General features: G+C 42.4%; 1 protein-coding gene across 6 annotated transcripts in view; it reads right to left on the reverse strand.

Annotated features, from left to right (window-relative positions):
* Window positions 1-24557, reverse strand: part of TANK (TRAF family member associated NFKB activator) — a 1995915-nt gene that overhangs the window by 486752 nt on the left and 1484606 nt on the right. For 4 of the 6 annotated variants that reach the window (XM_044074789.1, XM_044074784.1, XM_044074785.1 and 1 more), the window contains one exon: window positions 6649-6729. The exons of the other annotated variants lie outside the window; for them this stretch is intronic. In XM_044074789.1, the coding sequence (XP_043930724.1) occupies window positions 6649-6729 (81 nt within the window). The remainder of the gene's footprint in view (window positions 1-6648; window positions 6730-24557) is intronic. 6 annotated transcript variants of the gene reach the window in all.

A 24557-nucleotide genomic window follows, 5' to 3' on the forward strand; every position in this document is an offset into this window, starting at 1 on the left:
TCAAAAGTAGTGGGCATCAAGGGCTGCGAAAGTCCCTCACTGCGTACCGGCGAACCGGCGACTGGCTTAGGAGAAGCTTCGTCATCGGTTTTGGACCTCAGCGGTCTCTCTGTCTTTTTCGTTGCGTTTTTTATGAATTCTGGTAGTCGGATTGCTAACCGACGACATTCCAGGATAGTTAAATCTTGAGCTAAAGTATTTAGAAGCAAAAACATACCGACGCTTAATAGTGCGTTGGTTAAATGTAGCTTAAAACCGACAGCAAGGCACGTTGTGGTCAGGGCCTAGGCAAGGAATACAATACAAATGAAAATCCTTATGAGGTATTTGCTTCCCACAAGTAATGCAATTATTAACTTTTACTGACATCGGCAAGGAACAAGAAAAAGTTTCCCAATGGGGTACTTAGCTTTAGTTTAAAGACTTCAGTTCTGAAACTCGAAAACGAAAATTTCAGGAGTCGGCCGACTTGCACTTGCAAACTGCTTCTGCTTCGGGCACCGCGTGGCAAGAAAGACTGATTAAAATGGTTTTGGCTGCATGTTTTATACCCCTGACAACCTGACGTCATGGAAGAGGAGGCAGCAACCGACGCAGGACCCAAGACTTTGTTATTCAGGCTGACTGAGGGCAACCTACCAGCAGATTACCCAAATGTAACGACTGCAACAGTGAAACACGAAGAACATCCAATGTGTCTGCACAGTAAACTGCCAGTGCCTATGACTACCACATAAGGCATATAAGTCATCTGTATCACTGTCTCCTGCAAGCAGAAATCCCACACAGCCAGCTAGCAGGAAACGGCAGTGGACTTATATAGCCACATCCATGTATGTTAAAGGTACACAACAAAACAGTGTAAGAAACTTCTCTGTGTGGAAGATTTTCAGTCCATATATCTCTAGTTAATCACTGTATATTAATCAGATCAGACAATAGTAGTAGAAGTAGAGAACTTAAACTTGTCTTAAGTCAAAACAAAACAAAAAATATAATAAAAATATATAATTGTATAGCATTACTAAGTATTCAAAAGTAATCCAAGCAAGGCAGGCAGGCAGTTTGTTTCCAGTCGAAAATCTTTTATTAAGTACACAGACAAGCTATCCAAGTAAAACATAAATAGAGTAATAATTTCCTCACAAGCTTCCTAACTACATATATACTTTTTATCAGGCATGGGAGTGGTTTATTGTGCTGTAAAACAAAGTGTTATTGGTACACATGTTAAATTTATATCCCTTCTCCCATCAGTGTGACATTCAGGCTGGTCCTGCCCTACTTAGTAGCTGTCATAATAATATTATAACCCTTCTGTACTTTAAATAAAATTTATAATGATGTGGTACCTCTTATCTAACCAGATTATTAAGTAGATTATTAAGTCTGTGATTTTATCCAGACAATATACTACATGGCTGGAAATATATCAACCTTAGTTCATTTGGCAATCAAAAATATGTACAAATATATACATATACATTTTGCATGTAAAAATCAGTTTCTATTTTCATAACCTATTGTTAACAAATATCGCTTTCGTCCTTCTAGACTTCTTCAGGTCTATGTACAAGAACCCTAAAAACTATCTATAAATATATATATATATAATTGTGTAATTAGTTAGTATTGTTATTACACATCATTTTGAATAAAGTGTAAAAAAGAACCAGAAAAAAATAAAAATAAGAAAAAAATGTGTGTATGATGATGTAAACAAAATATACACTTAAATTACAACTGATTTAAAATGGTATTTAAAACCAACTGGTAGAATAAAATAAAATAAAATACAATTAGTCATGTAAACAATGTGGCAATTTTCTAAGTTCCAGTGCACTTTTAATTGAACAGTAGTAGTTTAGTCCAGGCTTCCTAAAAGAGTTCAGCTTTAATTGCCACATGAGTTCATGTTTCTCCAGAATATTCGGGATGTCTCCTTCAAGATCACCCATGTCTATGCGATCCAGGATTTGGAACTTAAAACCTGTGTCTTTTTTGAAGAGAAAGATGTTTAGCTAGTGCATTATTTTTACATCCAGAGCGGATTTCTGACAGATGACATGAAATCCTACGCTTGAGTTTATTTACAGTCTTGCCCACATAGACTGCATCACATTCATTGTACTGTGCCCTGTAAATTACTTTTGTAGTGTTACAGTCACCCCCCTGCACTGGTTTTAATGACTTTCTTTAAATAAGGGCAATAAAAACTATCACCTTGCTGTATAAATATACAGAATGTACAATTAGTTTCACATCTTTTAGTACTTTTCTCATATGGTCTAGGTTTAAATTCAACAAAACTCTAATGTTCCTGGCCTTCCTATAAACCAATGATGGGGCTTCACCTAAGATTTTAATCAGAAAAGGGTTTTCTGTGACAATGTCCCAGTTTTCTTCAATAACATTTCTGATACAGTGATAATCCAGTGTGTATGTCAGGATACAGCTATTTTGCATTTGTTATTCACTGTGGAATTAAACTTAACATTCTTCGACTGGGGAGGTTGAGTGAAGGTGCTTCAGTCTTTTTCAGTTCTATAATGGGTTCCAGGATGTTTTCAAACATCTGACTTTCATAGCCTCTCACTAGAAAATCATTCTCTAAGTTGTTCAGGTTTCTCAAAAATGGTTCCATCTCTGTGGTAATTCTAGCTAATCTACAGCCTTGGGACTTCACTACATTATACTCGTTTTTTGTAGGATGTAGACGTTTAATGTGGGGTAATACGTTAACCCTTGTTGGTTTTCTGAATAGATCAGTGATGATTCTGTTATTGTTGGTGTCCTTGGAAATCTGCATATCTAAGAAAGTGGTTAAAGTATAGCTATGGGAAGAGGTAAACTTCAGGAAGGGGGTTGTTTGATTGAGGTAAATGATAAAATCTCCAAGCTGCAAGGTGTCACCTTCCCACATAATAAAGATGTCATCAATAAAACGTAAATAGCATGTGATATGCTCCACGTAGTCTGTGTTGTTTAACACAAAGTCCTCCTCCCATTTGCCAAGGGCTATGTTAGCTATGCTGGGAGCCATGGCAGCCCCATTGCTATATCAGTTTTTTGTTTGTAGTGTTTGCTATTGAAAGTAAAGAAATTGAAGTCCAGTACAAGATTAATGAGCTTGCTTAACTTTTGCAGTTGTGCCTGTGTACCCTGATTACGTTTCTTACAAGACTCCATGGCTGCTGTTATACAGTAATTGTGTGGGAGCACTGTGTACAAGGATTCTACATCAATAGTTAATAAAATACCGTCAGCTTCCACTGTAATGTTTTTTTATTTTCATAGGTTCATCGATAGGTTCACACATTAGTACTAGGCTAACTACCCTTGTGAGCCATTTTAAGCCTAGCCAATTATCCCTTGTGAGACTCCAACCCTGCACCTTGTGTTTGTAAGGCAAACACCTGAACCATTAGGCCACCCTCCCAACCCTCAAAAAATCCATTGAATATTTTATGTATGACTTATTCTTTTTTTTTTTTTTTTTCTGCTAGAGGTTTCAGCAAGTAATCAAGATAAATGGCTGTGGCTTCAGTAAGGGAACCTCCACTTGCTACCACCGGTCTATAAGGTGTGTCTTCTCTGTTCTTGTGTGGCTTTGGTATTCCAAAAAAGTAAGGTCAACGTGGGCATGGGCCATAAATAATTATAAAGATTTTCAGTGATAAGTTTTTCTTCCCATAATGTGGTGAGATTAGTGTTCCATATGTCATATGCTTTTTTTATGTCATCCATGGTAAATAACTCATAAAATCTTTTATCCTCCAGCACGTTCTCTATCTTCTGGTTGTAGCTAGTGGCATCAGTCACAAGTATACCTCCTCCCTTGTCTGCCTTCATTACACGCCTGCATTTATCATTGGCTAGCTCAAGCAATGCATTTCTTTCTCCCTCTGTTAAGTTATAAAGTTTTTTCTTAGGAGGTGTTTTAAGCAGTTTCCTGATATCCATCTCACATTTCACTTCGAAAGCAGCTAGTATTTGATGTAGTGGTGGACAATAGCTGCTAGGCCTTTTTATAGTTTCATCAATAGGCTTATTTTCAATGTCATTAATTTTGCCATGAAACTGTGCCCTTAAATTGAGCTTCCTCACAAACATTTTAAGGTCTATCAGTACCTCAGCAACCTCACTCCTGCAACTTGGTACAAAAGTAAGTCATTTTAAGTAAGTAAATCTTTAACAATTGGTTATGAAAACAGAAATTGTTTTTACATGCAAAATGTATATGTACATATTTATATATATATATTTTTTGATTGCCAAATGAACTAAGGTTGATATATTTCCAGCCATGTAGTATATTGTCTTGGATAAAATCATAGACTTAATAATCTACTTAATAATCTGGTTAAATAAGAGGTACCACATCATTATAAATTTTATTTAAAGTACATAAGGGTCATAATATTATTATGACAGCTACTAAGTAGGGCAGGACCAGCTTGAATGTCACACTGATGGGGGAAGGGATGTGAATTTAACATGTGTACCAATAACACTTTGTTTTACAGCACAATAAACCAGTCCCATGCCTGAAAAAGTATATAGATATATACATATATTTAGAAAGCTTGTGAGGAAATTATTACTCTATTTTTGTTTTACTTGGATCGCTTGTCTGTGTACTTAATAAAGGATTTTCGACTGGAAACAGACTGCCTGCCTTGCTTGGATTACTTTTGAATACTTAGTAATGCTGTACAATTATATATTTTTTATTATTATTTCTTGTTTTGTTTTGTTTTGACTTAAGACAAGTTTAAGTTCGCTACTTCTACTACTATTGTCTGATCTGATCAATATACAGTGATTAACTAGAGATATATGGACAGAAAATCTTGCACACAGAGAAGTTTCTTACACTGTTTTGTTTTTGGACCTACTACACTTGATTAGTGGGTTGTTTTGAGACTTCAGGGATACCACAGAGATTACTTGTTTTTTTAACGGTACACAACAGTACCCCCCCCATCAACCTCTCCCTCATCTCCTAATGTGTTACAAGTGATGTAGGTACCCCCTGAAGTACTGGTTGATGATGCATGTATGGAACCTACAAGGCATGGCAGAATAGTAAAAACAATGCCACAGAAATGCAGCTGAGCAGTGTTTGACTTGCTGAAGTTGTGGATCCACTGCCTGGACATATTTGGTGGCACTGCAGTACACACCTGCTACAGCAAACTAAATATTCATGACATGCTGAACAACATGACCGCTGGCAGGTAGGCCAGACAGCATCCACTTGGATCCACCAGCAGTGCAGCAGCACCATGGCCTGCAGTGACCACCTCAAAATCCACCAAAAGTGACCCAGGCACCAGAAGACCATCGGCAGTGACTACACCACATCACTTCAAATGATGCACAGTATATGGCAGTCCAGGTAAAGCAGAAATATCTAGTCCACCTCTATGGGCTGTGAAATGAACACAGTGGCACTGCAGTGTCACACACACCTCTATGGTCCGTGCCATGAACACAGTGGCAGTGCAGTGTCACACGCACCTCTATGGGCTGTGACATGAACAATGTGGCACTGCAGTGGCAGAAACACCTCTATGGGCCATGACATGAACACAGTGGCAAGGCAGTGTCACACACATTTCTATGGGCTGTGATATGAACATTGTGGCACTGCACTGTCACACACACCTCTATGGGCCATGACATGAACACAAAGGCACTGCAGTGTCACACACACCTCTATGGACTGTGACATGAACACAGTGGCACTGCAGTGTTACACACACCTCTATGGGCCATGACATGAACACAGTGGCAATGCAGTGTCACACACACACACCTCAATGGGCGATGACATTAACACAGTGGCGCTGCAATGTCATACAGTGGCACTGCAATGTCACACACACCTCTATGGGCCATGACATGAACACAGTGGCACTGCAGTGTCACACACACCTCTATGGTCCGTGACATGAACACATTGGCACTGCAGTATCACACACACCTCTATGGTCTGTGACATGAACACAGTGGCACTGCAGTGTCACAAACACCTCTATGGGCCATGACAAGAACACAGCAGCACTGCAGTGTTACACACACCTCTATGGGCTGTGATATGAACACTGTGGCACTGCAGTGTCACACACACCTCTATGGGCGGTGACATCAACACAGTGGCACTGCAGTATCACACACACCTCTATGGACTGTGACATGAACACAGCGGCACTGCAGTGTCACACATACCTCTACAGGCTGTGACATGAACACAGTGGCACTGCAGTGTCTCACACACACCTCTATGGGCTGTGATATGAACACAGTGGCACTGCAGTGTCACACACACACATCTATGCACTGTGACATGAACACAGTGGCACTGCAGTGTCACACATAAAAAGAGGCATGCAATGTAACATAATGGCTATGCTGGGCAGTGTACAGTCAATTCGCATTGTGCCTGGAATTTAAATGAATTGAATTGACTACTTCAAGAGTCCAACCCTTTCCAAAAAGCCACTAATGTAGCCAATGCCCTAGAAGAAGCTGCTTTGAGCCTGTCTAGAATTTACTTGCTATGCTGGGAATAACAGAAGGAGACAACAAAGCACAACCATTTGGAAATAGCCTGCTTTGAGACAGGCTGTTCTTTTTTCTTACCTTTATAAGAAATGAATAACTGATCAGAACTTCTGAAGGTTTTAATTCTGTCAAGACTGCATCTAAGTTGTCCATGAATATCTAGAGTGTGGAAGGAAGACAGAGAGATGGAGAGCTTGAATTAAACTCAGGTACCACTTTTAAGCATAAATGAAAGACTAGTTCTCAAAGAAACCTTAATTTTGTAAAAAGCGAGATAAGGCTGACCTACCATGAAAGCGTGCAACTCAGACACTCTTCTTGCAGAAGTCAGAGCAATCAGCAAAACTGTTTTTCATATTAAGAACATCAGCTAAGCCTGATGAGCTTGTTCAAATGAAGCAAGAGTAATTTTTCCAAAACAAAATTAAGATCTCAAGGAGGAGCAAACTGTATTCAAGGTGGAAAGTTATGCAAAACCCCTTTCATAAAAGGGAAATCTGTAGTATCAAGCTGAAGGTGCCAAAACATTTCTCTGTGAAGTAATTGATTCTGCCAGTCACCTGAATACATTGCAGAATCAACTTGTTCAAGCACAATGAATTTGAACTTACAAAACCCAACACAAACTGAAGTATGCCTGGCTAGTGCGCTCTTATCATTCCTGGTAATACTATACCGATGCTGGTAGATTCTTTTGTTGAGGACATTCTTTGTTTTGTCAACATAAAAGGCAGAACATCAGTTGCATTTAGCCAGAGAAATAACAATCTCAGTAAAACAACTATATTTTCCAAGTGGTTTCTTGCTCACAATGTTTTCATTAAGGACAACTTCAAAGTTAGTTTCAATGAAGTGGCACTGGTGGCAACGGCCACATTTAGATGGCTGAAAATAATTATTGCATTCTTTAACAGGTCTCTCTAAGAGGCTCTTAATGTTGGGTTTGTTTTTCATGGTAAAACTGGGAGGGCCTTCAAATAAAACTTTCAGTTCATCATCACATTGTAAAAAGGACCAGTTTTTATAAAGAATTTTCAGAATATCAACCGCATCAAAGGAACAATGTAACACCATATTAGAATAAGAACAAACATTGTGGCCCAAATTAGACCTCTTGGCCACTTCACTGGTGTTAGTTTTATGCTTCTTAATAACTGGAGCATATTTTCTGACCCTTTCAAGTAAGACTTGGTTGTAAAATTTGCCTACCATAGAAACAGGACAACCACAGTAAAAAAACATAGAGTTTAACTTGTTAAACTGCTGAATATATGTGTTGTTATCAGACGCTAAATGAAAGATCCTGATAAACTGACTTTTTATCATCCCTCTCTTTTAATGTAGGGGTGATAGCTGATATAGTACAAAAAGGTATCTTAAATCATAGCTTTTTTGTAAACTGAAGTTGCCAACACCGTTTCCATGCCCTTAGGGATCTCAGTGTCCAGAAAATTGATACAGTCAGTGTTCAATTTGTAGGTAAACTTTAGAAATGAAGAGGTTGTTTCCAGTTGCAACATAAATTCGCAGAACAATATTTCATCACCAGATGATACCATAAGTATGTCATCAAGTATCGAAAATACCCCACACAGTGTTCAATTTGTAGGTAAACTTTAGAAATGAAGAGGTTGTTTCCAGTTGCAACATAAATTCGCAGAACAATATTTCATCGCCAGATGATACCATAAGTATGTCATCAAGTATCGAAAATACCCCACACAGTGTTTAAAAAGATCTAGTTTAAACACTGACTCAAGTTCCCATCTCAACAGTACTGCATTCTCAAAGGTGGGGGCACATGCAGCCCCCATTGCTACTCCCTGCTGTTTAAAATATTCACCTTAGAAAACAAAGTAACTGTTGATGTTTTTCGTGTTTCACTGCTGCAGTCCTAACCATTAGGTTATCCATGCTATGGTAGCCCTCAGTCAGTCCGAATACCAGAGTCAAGGTTTTGTGCGTCAGCTGCTGTCGCTTGCTGGATGACGTCAGGTCAGGTCATCCAAGCTATAAAGGGGGAGCAGGCGACGCCATTACCTCAGTCTTTCTTGCCGTGGAGCCTATAACAGAAGCAATTCGCAACAGTGTCGGTCGCCTGTTTCCAGATTTCAAACTTCAGCTGAAAACGTCTAAAGCTAAGTACCCCATTGGGGATCCTTCTTTTTTCTTGCACTAACAGATGTCTGAAAAAGTCAATACCACACCGAGACTTCCATTCTTATTGGGTCACTTGCTTAGGCCCAGATCACAACGTACCCCGCTGTTGGTTCTGACCCCTCTTTAACACTAGAACTATTTGTCGTAGAGCTCTGTTTATAGCCAGTTATTTTCGTCTTCCATCTCCGATTATTGATATGGTATCCACCAGTCAGGAAACTGCAGATCTTCTAAAAAAAACGTAAAGATAAGGATAGAGACAGACCGTATAAGGCCAAGCCTTCTGACAACACCACCATTAAAATGGTCATCAGTTCTTCGGAATTCAGTGAGGCGCTTTTGCAGCCCCTGATGACCGACTCAATTACTTTGCAGGCCTCTACTATGACCCTTTCGAAGTCCTGTATGCTGCAAATGACTGCATCGTCTAGCGAGCCTTCGGCTGTCTCTGCCTCGGTTGGGTCCGGAGCCACTAAGCAGGCACCAGCTTCCGAGGATACCTCTTGCACTTTGGATTTCACTCCAAGGCCTTCGCGCTCTCTTCCAACTAACACACCGACAGCACTGAGGGATACTCTTCAGGCCAGACTTAGAGCTACCCCAAAGAATACAGCAGAAAGTCTCCATTCCACTACTCCTCCCCCTCCTCAAACTAGAATGCCTAAAATGGCGGAGGATCTCATCACTTTCATCTGGGGTACTCAGGGCACTCCAGCCAAAAGGAGAAGGGAACCTTCTCCTGACATCCAATTGGATTTAGACTCAGAGGGATCTGACTCCTCTGTTTTTGAAGAGGAAAATCCTCTTACTGCCTATGAAGACTCAGATGCAGAAGAATCTATTCCGTCTGCATCACCTCTGGAGGGCTTTTCCTTTGGGGAAACCCTCCACACCCTCAGGGAACACTTCCAAGGGGAATCAATGGATTTCCCTCAATCCAAGAAAAGACTAAGAGTTTCTGGACCTACCCCAGCACAGGCCTCTGGCCATCTAACCCATCTTGGAGGTGGTAGATGATGTTTACCAACAATCCAGCCTTACCCCTGACCCCCTTCCACCTGCCCCCAGAAAACCTGACAGGTACTACAGGGTACCTGAATCACATACATTCCACTACAGAAATCCTACAGCAGAGCCAGAGGTGATTATTCAGGGACCTAAGGGAGTTAAGTCTACCTCTGCAAAGAATCCTTCTCCCTCAGACAAAGAATTCAGAGCCCTGGACAGATAGGGTAAAAAAGTATATACCTCTGCAACTTAAACCCACTCAGCTGTCAGTTCCATATGTTAAAATATCAGCACACTTTGGAACTTTTGAAACAGAAAATTTCTGGTTTACCAGATTTTGCCAACAATAAAGAGATAGAAGAATTACTGCACTCTTCATCTCAGGTGGCAAAACACTCCTTGTACTGTGAATTTGACACCCTAGAAGCTTTTAGCAGGGCAGCAGTGACAGGATCTGTTATCAGAAGACATGCACGGCTGAAGGAACAACCTCTCCCTGATCACGTCAAAGCTAAAATCATGGATGCACCTCTTGACAAAGACCACTTGTTCAGACAGAAAACTGAAGAGGTACTTAAAAAGATGGAAGACAAAGCAAAATCGATGCAGACTGTTAAAGATTTTCTTCAAGTACAACCTCCTAGGTTCAGCAGAAATTTTCCCTCTAAACACTGGTCCTTTCCTGCACCAAACAGGCAGGCACAGGGCAACACCTGTAGGGACAGACCCACCAGGATTGAAACTCAGGCCCAGCAAAGAACTAAGCAGTGCCCCCCCCAAACACTAGAGCAAGGATTAAAAAAGCAACCATGTATGGAAAAAAAACTCTCAGTGACTACCTTTCCCATATCTGCCTGCCTCCACCACACCAAAATCTAGGAGGAAGGCTATCTCTATGCAGAGAAAATAGGAACTCTACAACAAAAGATCAATGGGTCTTAAAAATCATTGCTGAGGGGTACAAAATTTCCAGGAACTACCACCTCCAAGAGGGTACTCATACCTACCTACAAACCAGTGGGCAGAAGCACTAAAACAAGTGCAAAACCTAATATCCCTAGGGGCAGTAGAAACCGTGTCTCCAGAACAAGTTGCAAAAGGATTCTATTCCTTGTTCCCAGGAAAGAGGGGGCTTGGTGTCTCATCCTGGACCTATCCTTTCTCAATACCTTCCTGTTAATCCTAAAATTCAAAATGCTTACCTTACAACAGCTTCTACCTATGCTACCAAACAAAGCCTGAATGGTCACCTTAGACTTAAAGGAGGCTTACCTGCACATCCCAATAAGGGAATCATGCAGAAAATTCCTGCGCTTCAGAGCAGGATCACTACACTTTCAATTCTCTGCTTTGCCCTTTGGCTTATCTACTGCTCCCAGGGTATTCACCAGATGTCTAGCTCTGGCCATTGCCTTTTGCAGGCAAAACAATGTACAGATTTACTTTTACCTGTCTCATCCAGGCACACTGCAAGGGGACACTGCAAGGAACTGCTCCTGCAGCACCTTTCATTTGTAAAAACCCTACTCACCTCTCTGGGGTTCATTATCAATGAAAGGAAATCAAAGCAGACACCTACCAGGAAAATCATATTTCTGGGAGCCTTACTAGAAACAGAGCAGCAAATGGCCTTTCTGTCCCCAGAAAAAACAAAGTTTCCTACAAAAATACTTCACTACTCTGGCCTCCCAAACCCAGCTTTCTGCCAAGAAGTTCCTACAAGCTCTAGGGTACATGGCTTCATGTATCCTCCTGGTACCTCTGGCCAGACTACACATGAGGAAAACTCAGTTTTTACCTAAAGAACCTATGGTGTCAACACTCACAACCTCTGGACACCACCCTGCCTGTGATCCCTTCCATAAGATCAGAGTTCCTCTGATGGGTCCAGGCCTGTGCTCTGAACAAGGGACTTCCATTCACCCTCCCTCCATCAGACCAGACCATAACTACAGATGCTTCAGACATACCTTGGGGTGCCCACCTAGAAGGCAGATACGCCCAAGGTCTCTGGGATGCACAAACAATATCCTTGCACATCAACCGAAAGGAAATGATAGCAGCACAAAACACTCTGGCATCCTTCAAACCCTACCTCAAACCAGGGTTCTTCTCATAAAAACAGACAATACCACAGTCAAGTGGTACATCAACAAACAGGGAGGGACTCAGTCTTACCCCCTGTGCACACTAGCCATGAACTTGTGGCTGGAAGCCTCATCCATGAGAATACATCTTATAGCCCAATACCTACCGGGCATCAACAACACCCTGGTACACCACCTAAGCAGAAACCTGCTGGACCCACATGACAGGCAAATCCACAGAGGCATTTTTCTGCACATTACCCACACATGGGGGACCCCCTCAGGTGGACCTCTTTGCCTCTCCTTTAAATCACCAAGTACAGAAATTCTGTACTAGGGAGTACCATCACCTGGCCTGGAAGGTCGATGCCCTGACCTTCCCTTGGAATACCCGCTTTGTGTATGCATTCCCACCTCTACCTCTCATTCCAAAAGTACTAATCAAGATAAGGGAAGAAAAACCAACAGCAATTCTCATTGCCCCAGATTGGTGAAGACAGCATTGGTACCCACTGCTGCACAGCCTATCCCACCAGCCCCCCTGGCAGCTACCTCTGATACCTCACCTGCTATCCCAGGGTGGGGGAACAATGCTGCACCCAGCCCTTCACACACTCAAGCTCTCAGCATGGCTTATTCTACCAAAACCAACAAGGAATCCATGCTAAGCAAACAAGTCGTTGACATCGTCTCAGAATCCAGAAGTCCCAGCACCAGAAAATTTTATGCTGAAAAATGGAAAATATTCTGCTCCTGGAGCCAGTCCAAGGGGGCAGACATACATCTGCCCTCCATTCCTCTTAATCTAGATTATTTTGCTGAGCTTCTTAATAAGGGGCTCTCCCTTCTCTTCCATAAAGATCAATGTCTCTGCTATTTCAGCACACTTTGATAAAGAAGAGCCATTGTTTTCCCACCCTCTTATCAAACAATTCCTTAGAGGAGCCTCTAATATCAGGCCTCCAAATAGACAGCCCACCCCAGCCTGGGACCTGATGTTTCAGAAAAGCTTACTCTGCCTCCCTTTGAACCTGCAGCATCCTCAGAACTAAAGTACCTCTATTGGAAGACTGCCTTTCTCCTGACTATTACTTCAGCCAGGAGAGTGTCAGAGCTTCAAACCTTAATGGCCACTGAACCGTTTATCATCTTCCATGCAGATAGGGTCTCCCTGAGAACCAATCCCACCTTCATGCCAAAGGTGGTTTTGGATGTTACCCTCAATCAGGCCATCCATCTCCCCACCTTCTTCCCTAACCCTCAGAACAAGGGGGAAAGGATACTGCATTCTTTGTATGTGCACAGGCAACTCAGATTTTATCCTGATCGTACAAAGACATTCAGGAAAACTGACCATATTTGGTCAGCTTTAAAGCAGGGGCACAGGGGAAACCAATATCCAAACAGACTATTTCCAAATGGATAGCACACTGCATCCATTTTTGCTACTCCTTGCATGGAAAACCACTCCCTAGGACCATCAGAGCCCATTCCACGAGGGCAACCTCTACTTCCACAGCATTCCTTAGAGGGGTACCCACCAAGGAAATCCTGGAAGCTGCCACATGGACTTCAGTCCACACCTTCACCAAACATTACCATCTGAACCTATTCTCAAAAACTAGGGCTGGGTTTGCCACTGCAATTCTGCAGGGCATGCTCACCCAATCTTAAGTTTCTATCAATCTTCCACCCTTCTCCTCATCTTTGGGAATCTTCCCAATGGTTACGACTGCAGCAGTGAAACATGAAGAACATAGTACAGTTGTGTACACTCACCATAAATGTAGATGTTTGAGTGTGTTCACTGTTGCAGTCATGCTTTCCCCTCCCTCCTTCCCCTAGAGAGACACATATTTCTCTGGGGGTCTCTGACCCCATGACTACTAATAATTATTAAAATTGGACTTCTTTAGTTGATTAAGGCAAGAAAATCTGAGGTAATGGCATCGCCTGCTCACCTTTAAAGCTCGGACGACCTGACATCACCCAGCAAGCGACAGCAGCCGACATACAAAACCGTAACTCTGGTATTCGGACCAACTGAGGGCTACCACAGCATGGATAACTCAATGGTTAGGACTGCAACAGTGAATACCCTCGAACATCTACAATTATGGTAAGTGTACACAACTGTACTTTAAGAACAAGTTCCATGAAGTCACAGACCAGAGAGAAATCAGATTTGGAAAGAGACCCAAATTTGATTACAATCTGTCGGAACCACTCAAGACCCTCTTCGTGGGGAATGACTGTAAAGAGGCTATGACTATCACAGTTTTCCAGAAAATTCTCATTTCTGCACTCAGTGTTCTTTACTTTATCCAACAGATTCCATGAATAACATGTGGGAAGTTAACAAAAAGTGTTTTTAACTTCTGGCCTATAAACTTAGCCATTGGTTCTGTAACAGAACCACCTGCAGCAACAATAGGTCGCATAGGTTGATCAAATGTATTTGAATGGATTTTTGGTATCTCAAAAACCTCAGGGACGTATGGGTGATATACTTTGAGAAAAATCATATAATCCCTGAGAGTTGGTGTTGAAAGCTAAGAGTTCATCCAAAAAAAAAGAAGTTATGTACTCACCCTAACATTCCATGTTTGTTATCCCTGATCTCCGACTCGGCTGTATACTTTTACTGGCTTGAGGCTAGCCCCTATCCCAGCATACCTTGCGGTAGTTACCCAGATCTCATTTGTGATAACCAGTACTAGACCATACAAACAGAAGAGAGATGTACTCTAATCTACATAACAGATGACACCTGCATATAAAGGTGTAACCCCATACGCCAGAGTAAGAAGGGGAGAGTAGGACTAACCAAAAGGTATGGTAAAAAGGAAACCCAGCCAGTATAACCAATAAAAACAAGGGATTCTTCTTGATCCTCCAGGAAGGGGGGAGGAGGGTGGGATGCAATAAGGAAGGCGAGATCAAGGGCAACAAACATGGAACATTATGGTAAGTACATAACTTCTTTATGTTATGTTGTCCATATCTCGCCTTCATTCTTGCTGTTTGGGACAGCATCCCCAGCACCTGATTCTTGGGTGGCTCACTGGAAAAAAACTCTTCAGGACCATGGAACCAAAGGATGCCCTGTTTCAGGAGGCCACATCTACTTTGTAATGAGTGATAAAGGTATGAGGATTAACCCATGTAGCTGCCGCACACATCAAATCCAAAGGCAGTCTGGCTTGAAAAGCAATAGAGGTAGCCAAAGCCCTTGTTGAGTGTCCTTTAATTTTCCCTAGAAGTTTTTGTTTACACAAATCGTAGGCATATTTTACAGTGTCTGAAAGCCACTTAGATAGTCACCTTTGAGACTGCACAACCTTTCTTGTTGTCCGCAAAGGATATGAACAACTGGTCAGATTTTCTAAAGTCCTTTGTCCTGTGTAAACAGAAATATGACTGTCTATGAATGTCCAACAGATGAAGCTTACACTCTGCCTTGTTGCCAAGATCGGGGAAAAAAACAGGAAGCTCTATGGATTGATTCAAATTGTGGTCAGAACATACCTTGGGTAAGAAAGAGGGTTTGGTTCTGAGAGAAACCAAATCTTTATGGAAAAACAAGTATGGGGGACGAATAGTTAAGGCCTGCAATTCTGAAACCCTTCTGGCTGAGGTAATTGCAACCAAGAAAAGGGTCTTCCAAGTCAGAAATTTGAGCAGACAAGAAGCAGATGGTTCAAAGGGGGTAAGAATCAGAGCGTCTAAAACTAAATTTAGATACCGGGGGGAGAGGTTCTCTTACTGGTGGTCTTAAAAGGGTAGTTCCTTTTAGCAATACCTTGCATAGCCTATGGGACATGATATTGGACTCCATTTCTCCCATATGGAAATTAGAAATGGCAGCTAACTGAACTCAGACAGCTGCAGCTGCTCCTCGCTCAAAGGTTTCATTAAGAAATTCAAGAATCTTAGAAATGGGAGCAGTAAAGGGATCCACCTGATTTTTGCCTGCCCAACAAGAGAACCTCTTCCATTTACTAGCATAAAGTTTCCTAGTAGTGAGCTTATGGGAGGAAATCAAAATGTGTCGAACTGATGGAGAAACATCGAGAAGTCTGGCTAAGACCGGAAGTGGAGAAACCAAGCTGTGAGCTTGAGAGTTTGGATGGAAGGATGGACAGCTCCTGTCTGATGCATCAAAAGATCTGGTGCTGGGTCCAGGATCCAAGGCTCCCCCTGCAGGTGAGGCCAAAGGAATGGGAACCATATCTTGTGAGGCCAGTAAAGGGCAATGAGGATTAGCTTGCAACCCAACGACTGTGCTTTCTGAAGAACCTTGGGGATTGGGGGAAAAGGTGGAAAGGCGTAAAGCAGTCTCGGGGGCCAATCGTGAACAAGTGCGTCCCCGGGTGACTGTCCCGGTGGTGGGACTAGGGCAAAGTAGCTGCTGCATTTGTTGTTGAGGGGGGTGGCAAACAGATCGCAGCATGGCTGACCCCATTTGCGAAAGATCAAGTCCGCAACTTCCTGTTTCCGGGACCACTCGAGGCATCAGGATAGTCAGGCTGAGTTTGTCTGCTATCATGTTGGATTTCCCCAGGATGTGCATTGCAACCAGAAAGCGTTGGGAAGACATTGCCCACTGCCAAACTTATACAGCCTCTCGACACAAGAGGCAAGATCTGGTTCCACCCTGTTTGTTGATGTACCATAATACCAATATATTGTCTGCCTGAATTGCTATAGTCCCTGTAGGTAGAGAGTCCTGAAGTGCTTGCAACGCCAGAAGCACCGCTCTCATTTCCAAGAGGATACTGATGTGCAAGTGGTACTCATGTTCCTGCCAAGTCCCTTAGACAGTCTGTCCCAGATAATGCCCCCCCCCCCATCTGAGAAGCATCAGTGGTCACTGTGGCTACAGGTCAGGGGGGGGTAGAAATGGCCTGCCTATTGTTACCACAGGGGAGTGAAGCCAACACTCCAGATCCTTTTTGCAGGATTCCGTGATCAGAATCTGATGTGACACGGGTAAATCCTGGAATGACCATTGTGCAAATAGGAGCCACTGTAGAATTCTCATGTGGAAGCGAGCCATAGGGACCAGAGTGATTGCCGCTGCCATAGAAGCCAGGACCTTGAGGAAAAATCTTGACTGGACTCTCTTTTGTGTGAACAGCATTGCAACTTGGCGACAGATCATTAATACTCTTTCTTGAGGCAGCTTTGCTATCATGGCCCTTGTGTCTAAATCTGCCGCTATAAAGGTAATATATTGACAAGGCAACAAGGCAGACTTTTTGTAGTTTATGGTGATCCCTAGTTGAGAACAAGAGCGAATTGTGGATTCCCTTGCCTTGATTAGTTGATGCTTGGTGGTGGCAGTAAGGAGCCAGTCATCTAGACAGGGAAACACCCAGAATTCCGAGATGCCTCAGGTGAGCCGTAACTACTTCCATGAATTTGGTGAACACCCTGGGGGCTGTGGTAAGACGAAAGGGCAGAGCTCTGAACTGATAGTGACTGGCTCTCAGCCGTAAGCGTAGATTTCTCTTTGTCTGTCCATTTTTATGTGGTAGTACGCATCCTGGAGATCGATAGAGCACATCCAATTGTCCTATCCCAGAAAGGGAAGAATGGACTGCAGTGTTACCATCTGGAACTTTGTTTTCTTGACTGATTTGTTCAGCCTGCTAAGATCCAATATGGGTCCCCAGTCCCCTGTTTTCTTTGTTAATAAAAAGAACCTTGAGTAAGTTCCGGATCCGATTTGGTCTGCGGGGACTTCCTGGAGGAATTTTTTTCTTAGCAACCTTTGAACCTCTAGGTTTGCTTGATCCCGAAGACTGGGTGGAACATCTGGGGTAGTGTGTCGTCTTTTTGACAGGGGAAGTTGAGAGAAGGGGATATTGTAACCTCCGGATATTATCGATGGTATCCATGCATCTTCTGTGATTGTCTGCCAGGCTTTTGGGTACAAGGATAACCTCCCCCCGACTGTCTCCAGAGTTGGACAGTCAGCCCTCCCTTCTGGAGCACTGGAAAAGTCTACCAGAGAAGGTATCTCTGTCGCCCTGATTCTGCGGACCGCCCCGGCACAAGATCGGCATCTTCTGTTATTTCCCCCTTTGCCCCTGGGGGAAAAATCTCCCCGTGTGTCAGATGAAGCTCCCTCAGATTTCCAGAGCCACATTTTGCCACTCTTCTGGCCTTTAGTGTAATGTACTCCCATGGCAGAGATTGTTTTGCCATCCTGTTTACACCTGGTAAGAGTCTCTTTTACCTGAGGCCCAAACAAGGAGGAGCTGTCAAAGGGGGTGTTGGTAAAGGAAGACTTGAAGGGCTCTGCAAAATGACAAAGGTGCACCCAGGAGTGTCTGTGTAAGGTTACCCCTCTGCCTGCCTCCCTGCTCAGCCCATTGGCTGCGTAAGAAATTAGCTGCATAGAGGAGTTAACCACTGAAGTCAAGCTTGCAAGCTGAGAAGCCACCTTGTCCAAGGCTCCTGCAGCTGTTGGATCCTGTAAGGTATCTCCTAACTCTTTGAGGAGATCCCTTTGAAGTCTTGCAAAGTGGGACAAATAGTTCAGCGACCTGAGTGTAACGGTCACTGAAGAAAACATACGCTTCCCATATCTGTCCATCCTACGAGACTCTTTATTCAGCAGATAGACAGATGAAGTTTCCGCTAATTCCTTCTTGGTGGCTGACGCCACCAACACAGCATCAACGGGAACACCTCTGGATAAGAAGAGTCTGTCTTCAGGGGTTCTTATGAATTTATTGGGCCTTCATGGAACTGGCTTCATCATGCCTGGAGAACTCCACACCTTTCAACTAACTATGTGCAATAGTGGGTCGAAAGGAGGAGATACCCAAGAGGTGGAGGGTCAGGAACTGAATGCATCCAGGTACACTGACTCGTCTTCAGAAGGGGCAAGGGACTTCCAGTCACCCCTCTGTCTAAGGATCTCTAAGATGTCTGAAAAAGAGACATCTTCAGAGGGGGGCCATGGGGACCCATCTGAGTCATCCAAGTCTGTGTCTGATGTCAAGGACTCGGGGGAGTCCACATGCTTCCTCTTGCAAGTCCTCTTCCAAGGGACCTCCTCCAAGGGGTGCTCAGGGGAGGTTTTGAAAGAAGTGGGATCGTCCAATGGGGCCTTTAGCATGGGTTCCCTGTGCTTGGGGTGGAGGGGAGGTTCGGACGATGACACCGGCACCGAAGGCAAAGGAGCCAATGGAGCCGAGGGTGGAGCTGTCTTAGCAGACAGCACACTCATCACCTTGAAGGCATCGTGGTCCCGACCCGAAAGAATCTCTGGTTCCGAAGAAGCCGGAGACTTTCTCCAAACTGTGGGCGACAGCTCTGAGGCTGATGTAGACCAAGTTCTGAGAGGGAGAGTAGGGTCGGACAAGGGTCTGATGCCGCTATCCCCCCTCGGAGCAAATGAGGGAGCGTCGGCTCCCAGATCCCTTGATAGAAGGGGGTATCGAGGAGATCAGAGTGGTAGTCGGAATCGAAAGACTGGAGGTTACCAGAACCAACAGTTACACCACTATAACTTCCATACACTCCGGCTCCAAACTCAGAGGAGTCAGAGGAGGAATTGAGACAGGTGTTGGTTGGGTTGTTGGCACCACTTCCGTCTGGGATGGGCCCGAAAGTATTTTAGCTAATGCCAGAAGCCTCTTCACCACCCTCTCCACATCATCATCTGAGAGGCTCCTGAATGATCGACAGAATGGCTTGAAGACCGGTGACTGCCTGCCACAGACTGTAATAAAGGAGATTGTGGAGCAGACCACACCTGCTCCAAGGCAGAAGACCTGGATCGCTTGTGAGACCTTACTGGCAGTCACAGGTGAGAGTGTCTTGTTGGAACCGACCATCGGGTCTGACTTAGCTTGCATCTTGCCCATCTCTTTAGATGGATCAGAACACAGAGCTGAAGAGGATGAAGGTTTGGATTTCTCCAGTTTTTTGGCTGGCTGAGTCCCCTTCATAGCAACATCAAAGGGGTCCTTCAGTAACCCTCTTAAGATTAATTTGTTCTTTCTTTCCTGCAGGACTCGTCAACTAAATGCATGGCAAATCAAACACGAATCCTGCAGGTGAACAGATCCTAAACAGTACACGCAACTCGTGTATCCGTCCATAAGGGACATTTTTTGACAGCACAAATTGCACTTTTTGAAACCTAAAGGTTTCGATTCCTTGGCAGAGGCTTTTGACATAATGTCGAACAGCAGTATCTAAGCTAGACAAAGACAAACAAAAGCACTACCAACAATAAAACACTAGCCAATAACAGGCAAAAAATCCCCCTTTTTTTAACACAGACAAGAAAAAAACGAGAAAAGGGAAAGGGGAGAGCCTCTAAATTAAACAGCGAACTTCACACCTAAGGAGAGCCTCAAGACTAAATGGCAATCCTTAAACTTGAAAAAAGGCAAGAAAAAAAGGAAGAACCCTCTAAGTTAAATGGGTTTAGAAGGGGAGAAAGGCCAGAGAGAAAGACGGTTAGTCCACAACAAACGCAAGTCACTTGGATGGGATAGGGAAGGTAGAAAAACCAAGGGACAACTTCTATTACAAGTTAGATAATATAAAAGAGAGATTTTCTTTCAAAAATACAACAAATAGAAAAACACTTAGCCTGAGCCAGTATTTGCAATCTCGACACTGCAAGCGGCAAATGAGATCTGGGTAACTACCGCTAGGCATGCTGGGATAGTGGCTAGCCTTGAGCCAGTAAAAGCTCTCGAGCTATAGTATACGGCCGAGTCAGAGCCGAAGATCGGCTCCGAACCCAAACAGCAAGAACGAAGGCAAGATATGGACAACATAACATCATTAATTGCCCGATAGGCAATATTAATTTCATTAATTGACATAGTGTTATAAATAGATTAATCATTAAGCAATTTATACATATGGTCAGTATAATCAATACAGTCCATAATCACCAGTTCCCCACCTTTATCAGGTTTCATACAACTGATGTTCTTATCTGTCATACTATGTAAAATTACTCTGTCATCCTTGGATAGGTTATAAAAATGTTTCCTTTTCTTATCCAGCAGACCTTGTATCTCTTTTTCACATGCTTTTTCAAAAACATTTAACACAGGGGGAAGGGGGGGCTGGCTAGGCTTTTCCTTTTAAATTAGCTGGTGGATATGTCCACTGATTGTGTATCACTAAACAAAATGTGGAAGTTCAATTTCCTGGTAAAAAGTTTTAAATCACTAAGCGTACTGTCCACACTGGCCCTACCTGAAGGGATGAAGTTAAAACCCTTCAAAAATAAGCCATGATGCTCTGGCCCGATGTTTAAGTCTGTGAAATTGTAAATATTGAAATTATAAGAAGAAGTAACAGTTACAGTACCTGAAGATGACAAAGGCAATCGAATATTCAAAGAACTGTGACTGTTCACCATCTCTTGGATTCGTTCACACATCTCCTCCTCCTGGTCCCCCATTTGTTGCCATTCATCTGGTAATTTGGCTTGTCAAGTGCTATAGAAGCTCCCCTGTTCTTGCTTGCCAACCACTCCAACCTCTTCGGAAAATCTTGCCCTAAAGCGATGCCAGTGTCATGGGTGGTATCCTGTTGATTATAAGAGCCATTCTTGTTAGATGCAAAATAGTTGCTGGCTCTAGGGCTATTCGGCATCCTAGGGTACACCATTTTGTTGTGGTAGTCGTTGTCTCTTATTAATTTGTTTATCTTTTTTTCATTTGATATGTAGCAATTTAGTATCAATTTGTTCAAGACATTATTAAAGTTGGATTTATGTGTGGGAAAATCAACATCAGATGTAACAGATTCAACTAGTTTCACAATTTCTTCCTTGCATCCGTCTCTCATTGTCCTTGATGACCAAGCAAGGGAGTCTGAGTTCAGTTCTAAGAGTTCCACCAGTTCCAAATGGAAGAGAGAATTTTCCTTGACTCCCTGAGCGTATTTCCATAATCAAAGTCCTTTTGGGATGAGCAGCATCTTCACACTTTCTCCCAGGAAATAATTATCGAATTGCAGACATTTATATTTATATAGAGACTTGTCCAAAACTGAAATTTGTTCATACAATGATAAAAACTCACCTTGTGTGGACCGAATACATCCCTTCTATGGTGAAATTCACTTGTCTAGCCAACTGAAAATGTTCCCAGCTGAACTGAAATCACATGCAGGAACAAAGTAACAGTTTGAAGGAGCAGAATCATTATCTTGTAATGGCAGTGGTAGACTCGAAAAGCTTGTTGTGTTACATTCTACTGGTGCAGTAACAGGAGCAGCGGCAGCACTGCTGTTTCCTCCATGAAACTGAGAGGACTTCAGTTAATTGTTGAATCAATAAAGTAAGATTATCGGTAGAATTCGAGAAATTAGGGTTCAGGATATCCAAAACAATTGCTCCTGGGAGTAAAAGGCTGACATACCAGGGAAAGGTCAAACAACACTCCAAATAAAAAGCAATAAGTGCAAAACCCTGGAACCACTGGCAGTAAAAAAAAAAAAAAACAATGAAAAAGAAGAAACCAACCAGGTAGCCAAGACTCAGAACAAATTTAATGTCAAATATATCATGTTCAAGTGCTTTCTTCTTGCCAGACTTCTTGAGAACCATGAAAAAATAAAGTTATATCACATTTAAAAAGTGTAGCCCAAAGGACTTACCCTATTCAAGCACCAATCAGAAATAGACTTAGCTGAAAAGTCAGCCAAAATTTTTAAAACATGACAATGTAATTCACACCAATCACAAACAAGCAAAGACAGTTCATATAAAAAATATAAATCACAGTCTGGCAGCCATAGTTTTAATTCACTAAAAATGGATAGATATATTCTTATCGAGACCAGGAAAATCTGCAGTATCAAGTCAGATCTGCCAAAACATTTCTCTGTGAAGTAATCGATTATGCCAGTCACCTGAATACATTGCAGAATCAACTTGTTCAAACACCATAAACTTGAATTTACAAAACCCAACACAAACTGATGCATGCCTGGCTAGTGCACTCATCATTCCTGGTAATACTGTACCGATGCTGACAGATTCTTTTTTTGAGTGCATTCTTCATTTTGCCAACATAAAAGATAGAACATGAGCTGCATCTAGCCGATAAATAACCCTCTCAGTAAAACAATTATATTTTCCATGGGGTTTCATGCTGAAAATTTTCAGTAAGCACGTCTTCAAAGTTAGTTTCAATGAAGGGGCATTGGTGGCAACGGCCACATTTAGATGTCTGAAAACAATTATTCTTTGATCGGTCTAAGAGGCTCTTAATGTTGGGTTTGTTTTTGAAGGTAAAACTGTGAGGATCTAAGTTCACCATCACACTGTTAAAGGGACCATTTTTTTGTAAAGAATTTTCTGAATATCAACTGCATCAAGGGAACAATGTTGTTGTTGTTTGTCTTTCGGCTTTTTACCGGTAAGGGGTCGCCACAGCGGAACTCCGGTCCGCTAATGATTGGCAGTAGATTTTTACAAAATGCCAAGGTGCCAGCTCGATGCCCAACCTTCAACGAAGGAACGCCCATTTACGCACGCATGTCTTTCGAACGCTACCCAACTGCGGGAAGGACATGCACTCCCAAGCCAAGCTGAGAATCGAATGGGAGAACCTCTTGCTGTGAGGCAACAACGTTACCACCGTGCCACCGCATCAAGGGAACAATGTAAGACAATATTAGAATAAGAACAAACATTGTGGCCCAAATCTGACCTCTTGGCCTGTTTCTATGATATATACATTTTACAACTAAGTCTTACTTGAAAGGGACAGAAAATATGCTCCAATTTTTATGAAGGGCTTGGAGTAGCATAAAAATAACAGTGAAGTCGCCAAGAGGTCTGATTTGGGCCACAGTGTACCTCTATTACTCTGGATGTCTGCAGACAACACGGACATTATACATAACAAAACTAAACCTTCAGAAAATCTAAGCAGTTATTCAATTGTTATAAAGGTTAGAAATAAGGGCAATCAGTGTAAAAATGGACACCTTACACATATAGTTACCTGTTCTATTTCCTTTTGCTATTTCCACTGTAATAAGTCAGTTCCAGGTAGGGTCAAGGCACACACTACGAGGGCATTGATTTTTCAGTGGCTGATGGAAAGTGTTGGACTCCAGAAGTTTCCAGAGGCAGCATGTTGATACTTTATATGCATCTTTACCTCAAATTTGGCTTTAGTAGACTTAAACTGTCCTCTTAATTGTTTGTTTAGATTGATGAGAGTGTGTTTATTATGCTGGCCGTAGCACTTGCTAATCTTGGCTAGGACTTCCTGATCCAACCAGGTTTAACCGATATTTTAACTACAAATAGTGTCTTAAACATTAGATTCTTAATGCAGTCATTGTTAGAAGAATTAAATGTAACAGTTTATTAAAATGAATATCAGAATTAAATTTAAGCTTTACTGAATGAACTTGTGACTGGTTAGCTTAAGAATCATGTGATTTTTATGTCATTTTTAAACAGTGATTGGGAATATGACTGTACCCACAAGATGTTCAGAAATTAAAGTGTAATGAAAGTGCTTTGTGACTTGACACCCGTGACTCTGTATGTAACGTTGGCTTTATGACAAACGGTTATATGGTAAGCTTTCTTTAGAAAACAGTAACACTCAAATTTGACTGCAGTAATAGCCCAAATCAGTCTGTTACTGACTCTACTTACTACTTTTATGAGATTATCTCCATCAAGCAAAGGAAAATTACTTGTTCCTCTCTTTTCTC

Source organism: Protopterus annectens, chromosome 6.part0 (assembly GCF_019279795.1).
Source record: "Protopterus annectens isolate FY-2018-M chromosome 6.part0, PAN1.0, whole genome shotgun sequence".
Lineage (NCBI taxonomy): Eukaryota > Metazoa > Chordata > Ceratodontiformes > Protopteridae > Protopterus > Protopterus annectens.